The 6,903-nt window shown below is 39.3% G+C and overlaps 1 protein-coding gene across 1 annotated transcript; it reads left to right on the top strand.

Annotated features, from left to right (window-relative positions):
* The first annotated feature begins 1,264 nt into the window (after positions 1 to 1,264).
* LOC113351822 (protein MAINTENANCE OF MERISTEMS-like) lies at positions 1,265 to 3,225 on the top strand. Its single transcript, XM_026595748.1, has 5 exons — positions 1,265 to 1,471; positions 1,616 to 1,753; positions 1,999 to 2,275; positions 2,389 to 2,717; positions 2,821 to 3,225. The coding sequence occupies exons 1-5, from the start codon at positions 1,265 to 1,267 to the stop codon at positions 3,223 to 3,225; spliced, it is 1,356 nt and encodes a 451-aa protein (XP_026451533.1).
* Positions 3,226 to 6,903: the final 3,678 nt, after the last annotated feature.

Here is a 6,903-nt window from a genome sequence, read left to right on the forward strand (position 1 = left end):
ATGCACTACAGGATTCAATTTTTATTTTATTTTATTTTATTTTTTGTATATCGAATGAAATTTATATTGATTTAAAGCTGAGCAGATAATAATCCTCGTTTAATTGGGGGCTAGAACTTTTAATTGGGGGCCATAATTTTTTCTTTGCACCCCAATTTTTTGAGGGTGTATTAAACTGATATTGAAAAGACTGTTTTACTTTTTGCTAAACCCAAATCTTAAAAATCAATTAACTCGAATTAGAAACCATAACTAGGCCCCAAATCTATATACCCTAATCCTAAACCAAAAGTGAAAATCAGTTTCTCTTTTTTTCTTTTCATCTTCCTCTCCTCCCCTTTCTCTTCTCCACCACCACCATTAACGACTCCACCAAGATCTTTTTTTTCTTCAACCGATTCATCGCGTAATCGTCGATGATAAAACTTTAATCGATGATTAACTTCTTCTACACACATGGCTCATACAAAGCAGACCGCTCGCAAAGAACGTCAAATCCCTAATCTCGTTGAAACCTTCAAAGCAAAGGTCGTCGAGGGAAGAACTCCCAAACCCAAAAAATCGAAAACCAAGAAAGATATGGCTCCAATTAGAAGGTATGTGAACTTAAAACCACCTTCCATTCGATTTTTTGTTGTGTTTTGATTGTGAAAATGATTCTGGTAACTGAAAATTAGCGGTTACAGTGTAAGGGTCGTTAGTATCGAAATGGAAACCCCTAACGACTTTTGATTTGCATGCGGATGATATGAAAAATCGTTAGTGTATTAGGTTGAAGATGACGACCCTAATTCTGCTACTTCAACATTCTGCGACCTAGAAAAGAGTCGTTAGTGTATTAGGTTGAAGATGACGACTCTGGTTCGACGACCCTTGTTTATTGGTTAACGACTCTAGATGGAACTCGAACAACCTTCTGTTCCAAAAAATGATAGTGTCGTCATCTTAGGTCCCATAGATTCGTCATTTAGGTATATGTCCTAGAGTCGTCAACCTGAATCCTAGGATCGTCATTGCCATTTTGGCGACCCATAGTTATACGATAACGACCCTTTAAGGACCAAAATCACCCTCTCTGTCAAAATATTTGAAAGGGTCGTTACCGTGTATATTTGAGTCGTCACATTGTAAAAAAGGGTCGTTTGTTTTGTAGACCATTCCAATGACGACTCTTTAACTGATACCATAAAGTTGATGTCTTAATGGGGTTTTTTTTATGTGTTTGGAATATAATGCCAAGAAAACCAAAGACAAGGTTGCAATAATGATAACTCCTACTTCCAAAGCTCACCATCACGATAAATACTTACTTGCCGGTCCATTACGCGGAAAAAAGCCGAGTGAGGTATCATTTTCTATCACCGAACCAAGAGACATAGTTAATGAGTTGTCGGATTCGTCAGAATCAGACTCTCCTGTTATTTCCGCTAACAGTAGTGGTGAAGAAGATGAGATACAAGAAGATCCTCCTGTACGAGGTGAAGAAGAATAAGAGGAATAAGAGAGTGATAACGATGATAAAAAAAATGGTAGTGGTGATGATTCTGATGATGGTAATGGTGGTGATGAGGAGGAGGAAGGAGATGAAGGTAATAATGGTGGTGATGATGAGGAGGAAGAGGATGAAGGGGATGATGCTGGTGATAAGGATGATGAAAAGGATGAAGGTAATGATGCTGGTGATAAGGAGGATGAAGAGGATGAAGGTAAAAAAGATGTAGAAGCTGAGGAAGAGAATGCAAAGCCGAAGCCGGTAAAGAGGGTTAATAAGGATGGAATATACACGTTCTCGCTACTCATTTGATGTTGTCTCCTCTTCGAAGTGGTAAACCTAGAGGAGAACCTAGATATGGCGGCAAAGTTCTAATTGGATATCCTGGATCGTGGGCTCATACCATATATGAGACAATCGTAAGAATCTCAACTTTCATTTCTATTTGATTAGTTGATGTTAACTTTCTAATATTTTTTTAATATTTATTTGTTTATGTTTTGTAGGATCATAAGAATGTCGCACGTCTTTTCAGGCACCAATCTTCTTTTAAGAAAATGGAGTTGTGGCCGCTAGCAGGTGAATGTGCAAGAGTTAGAGACTATGTTGAAAACTCCGGTTTGTACAATGCTGTTGTCAACTCTGTGATTGCGTATGACAAGGTCGCAGTATCTAGTTTATGTGAAAGGTATTACGCTGAAGTCGACACATTCCAACTTCCTTTTGGCGAGATGGCATTGACTCCTGATGATGCAGAACAAATATTAGGGTTGCAGGTGGAAGGTAAATCAACCAATGACAAGTTCAAGAGAAGGCCTAGTTGGGATGAAATTTATGCATTGACCAAGAACTTGTTTGGCTGGGATAAAAAGACGACTGATGGGTTTTCGTGCCAGGAACTAAGTACGCGAAGAAAAAGTTCAAACTTGTAGAGATTAGGAATATGTTTTCTAGGACAGAAAAGAAGGAAAAAGATAAAGGTCTCTCTGATATGGAATGTCGTTATGCGGCGGCTGCGTATTTGTTGTACGTCCTTGCGTCGGTTGTATCTCCCGACAACAAAGGTAACAGGGTCAGCGCCAACCTTCTTCAGCTTTTGGATCCCTTGGAAGATGTGAAAAAGTACTCTTGGGGGACTCCCATAGTTGCACATTTGAATGGTCAGCTTTCCCAGGCATCTCGCGAACGAACTTCTCAAATTAATGGGAATTTGGCGCTAATCCAGGTATTTGGATTGATGAAAGTTGTCTTCTTTTTGTACGTTTTTTTCCTTTGATTTTTGTATGTTTATTTCATATTTTTAAAATTTCCAACTTTGGTTGTTATAGGTTTGGATTTATGATCATTTCCCGTCACTGTTCAAAGATAATGAAGACGTGGAATTAAACCCAGATTGGATCAAAGGTAGTCCAACAGGAACCCGTTGGTTGTTCACCGGTTCTCAGGATAAGGAACAAACTGATGCGTTGATAGAAATGCGTCAAAAACTTGACAACATCACGGCGAAAAAGGTAATCTTTACTTCGTACAAGGATGATAGAGTTGGCGCAATGGAAGATGTCATGTATTACTATGGCCCTTTGTTTCACCTTAACGGTTTTTCAATGTACAATCCGATGAGAATCATGCGTCAACTTGGGTTTATTCAAGATTCACCCAATGACGACTATGTACCTTCGTTCAAGCACAAGTTAGACAAATGTCAGGCTGGCAAGTCAGACGTCGTCGGTTGATATAAGGTGATCCAAGATGACGTGAGGAAGTTGATAGGTATAATCTTTATACAAAGTGTAAGCAACACGATGTGGTCTTCCTTGGGCATCTCTAGGGGTGCGCGGATTACCCTTTATTCCTCTTATCGTCACCATTATGCTCGTTTGGCTTTGCTGGGTACCGACCACATGTTTTACATCCATGTCTGCCTTTTGTTTCACTTCTATTTCACTTTGGGGTCAAATCTTGCTTTTTTGGCCGACCCCTTGGCTTGTGGAGGAAAGACTTCTCATACTCTGTATATTCCGCCTGGACATACTCATGACGTGATGGGTTACTTGTGCATCTCTTGCCCGCATTCGTTGTTTCTCTAAATGACTTTTTAGTTGTCGGTCTACCCGGTGGTTTTTGTTTGATTGGCTCTTCTTCTACTCCCAAGCTCTTACGGGCAGCCGGCCAAAAATTAGAAACCAATATTTGTCTTCCTGCACAATTCATTTTTCAATATTTCTCATTGATATACTTTCCAATCTCCAGGTCTCCAAATTGTTTATCAGCGGCTCCTGTGGGATTTGGGGTGAATGAAAGTTGCTTCCAAAAAGGATCGACATCTTCAATGGGAATTATCCCCTTGTACCCACCAAGCTTATGTTTACACGGGAGGCCAAGCCACGTCTCGGTTGTACAATTACATTTAATCACTTTTCCATTGGAAGCTTTCACTCGAAATTTGTTAAGTTCAGTCATCATATGCTTTATTGCCCACCATGATACTTGGTGTGCAACCCCACGTAGCAATTCTTTGTCTTCAATGTATTTCTTCATAAAACGGTCTTTACTATACTCCATCTGAGTCACTATCTTGCTAAGATCATTCTCGGCGTGCTCGTGAATAGCTTCATGTACCGTAACTACCCCACCAGTGTTCTCTTGATGAATTTTTTTCCAAATGTCCATGGGAATGCTCTGCAATACTCGTGGACTCATTTTGGTAGTGCTTGTACTTATTGGTCCATGCAGAAACAAACTTGTCCTTCCAAGGATTCAACCATGTATCTAGGCAATAATCGACCACCTTCTTATGATCCGTACTCCAATCATCAATAAACTTCTGCAAATTTGCATAGTACTTTACTTCGGTTTTCGAAAGAGCCAAATGGTCCCAATCTTTGCAGAAATCCTCCCATAGATCCCATCTTCATCATATTTTTCCTTTTCTTTCCTTTTCTCTCCCGCTCTCTCTTTTTTTTGAAAGTTGACTTAGACGCTCGTCTTCCTCCTTGAAACGTTGATTACCCTTCGCAGGTTTGATCTCTTGGATATGGTTCTTGCAATTAGAAAAAAGATTCATTTGGATGTGCCACATACAAAGGAAATGCTGAGCAAGTGGAAAAACTTGACGTACGACACTCATGACTACAAAATCCCTATCCGTGTATATAACCTGCGGTGTCTATTCGCCACGGTAAATCAACCTTACTTGTTCCAACGCCCAAACATAGTCCTCTATTCTTCTTTTTCCATAAAGCACCATGCAATGGTGAATGATTGTTTATCCGAAGTGTGACTAACCACGTTCAACAACGACATGTTATACTTGTTGGTCTTATAGGTGCAATCTATGAACAAGACCTGGTAAAAACACTGAGCCAAATCCACCATCCTAGGATGGGCAGGAAAAATATGAGTCACTTTGTCGCCCGGACCCACCCTTGTTTGCATGGCGTAGTTAAGTTTTCTGCCAACCACTCTGATTGTTGCATAATTAATCTACCATCCCATTCAGTTCTCTTGATCGTTGCTTTGGAAGCGTAGATTGTGGAAATAATAGACAAGTTTGTCTTATCTTCCGCCCTTATTGTATTTAGGATATGAAGTGGCCTACATCCCTTCATCTGCCAGACCTTTTCCATTTGATGTGGTTTCAATCTGGCATATGCTGGGTGTCCTAAAAGACTTCTAGGTGGAGGATGGTTGTGACGACCATCCGGAATACTATACAAACTTCATAGATGAGTTTCATGATGCCTTTTGAAAACAATCCTGAATGGGCATTTTATCTTCTTCAACGAAGTTTTGTAGACCCTTGTCGTCTTCTTCTCATACTTGTAGTTCTTTCCTTTGTGACTTTCTTCTTTATCCCCTGCTCTCTTGCATACCATCTCCATTTGCTTATAATCAACGTGTTTGCTTTGAACAACTACACACATCTTCTCTTTTTCCTTGGAAATAATCCATTCCTTGACCTCAGCCTTAGTTTTCCACGTCTACATTAAACAAATAACACGTTCATGAGAACACTAATTAAACAATTTTCATAAAGATATACATCGATTCAAACAATAAAAACCTACCAAATCGGTCATATAGTGTTGGGAGGTATTCAGACAGATAGTGGAGACGGTTTCAGGTTGAGAGCTCGCACGTACAACCAACTACAGACAAAAGAAAAAATATCATTAAACAATCGTCAATTTATAAGATGTAGACATGACGACCCTACTGTTTATTTTGCTTTACCATACAAACGGTCGTCATCTTTACATTTGCAGAACGACGACCCTAACAGTCGTCAACTTTATTTACAGGTTAACGACCGATAAGCTTGAAACTCAAAGATCCGTCGTCATGGTTAATTTTTGTAGAACAACGACCCCTTTTCGATTAAATGACGACCCTTTTTATACACAGACGACACGACTCTACATTGACAAATATAAACCAGGCTGCCCAGTTTTCACCTTGAGTCGTCACTGTATATATATCTAGCTTGACGACTCTGTACGAAGTTATTCCGGACTTTGAAAATCAACGGTAACTTTGACTAGTTATTCACCTTGAGCAGTTATTGCAGAACTAACCGTTTTTTTTTTTAAAGTTAGCCGTTGGGTTTTTTCCTATAAAAGGAAACCTATCCCTTTGAAAGTTATTCACCCATCACTTTCAATTTTCCCAAATAAGCCATCTATCACTTTCAAACACCAGAAATGGCTGCAACTCAATTCAGTAATCAAGAAGACGTTGCTATTGTTAGAGCACACATCACGCTCACGAAGCACGACTTTGAAAGGGAGGAGTGGGCCCCTAGTAACATAGATCAAACATCCAATGCTTGGTGGAAACGTGTATTTACGATCTTTAAAGCACTGAACGGAAATCGTAATAGAAGGACGCTCCAGCAGATAAGGGAAAGTTACGAATTTTTATACAATGAATGCGTATTGCTGAGAGACGAATTGAAAGCTCGGGATGACGCTCTTCCTGACGAACCGCGAATGGATAGAGTAAGTTTTTGAATCAATTGGGCGTTCATTAAAATAAGTTTCTTCGGTTATTTTTATTCAAAAATAGTAACTTATAAATTTTTTTTTTTTTGCAGTACTCTTTGGGTCGCAGCCAATACGAATTCAAGTACGTCCATGAGTTTTTGCACGAGGAATGCTATCGTCTCTTGAGGGAAAGTGAATGGAAATTCGACCAATATGATTAAACTCGTTTAGGTGTTCTAGCGCAATATAGTGAATTATTTTATGCGTTTTCCTTCTATTTTATTTCAAGTACATTTATGTTTTTTCGAATTCAATAAAATGCATGACTTCAAATATTGGTTCAGTAACTATAGTTCAGAAAGGGTCGTCATGGTTTGTAAAAAAACAAGTGACGACTCTATAGATTGTTTGAAATTGTTGGCATGAGTC

This window comes from Papaver somniferum, chromosome 2, assembly GCF_003573695.1.
Source record: "Papaver somniferum cultivar HN1 chromosome 2, ASM357369v1, whole genome shotgun sequence".
Classification (NCBI taxonomy): Eukaryota; Viridiplantae; Streptophyta; class Magnoliopsida; order Ranunculales; family Papaveraceae; genus Papaver; species Papaver somniferum.

What these genes read in the sequence shown, in the direction of transcription:
- LOC113351822 (XM_026595748.1), top strand. Translation starts at nt 1,265, where the DNA reads ATGATAACTCCTACTTCCAAAGCTCACCATCACGATAAATACTTACTT. An exon ending in ATTAGGGTTGCAGGTGGAAG is followed by an intron (nt 2,276 to 2,388) that starts GTAAATCAACCA and finishes TTTTCGTGCCAG; the next exon opens with GAACTAAGTACGCGAAGAAA. An exon ending in GGAATTTGGCGCTAATCCAG is followed by an intron (nt 2,718 to 2,820) that starts GTATTTGGATTG and finishes TGGTTGTTATAG; the next exon opens with GTTTGGATTTATGATCATTT.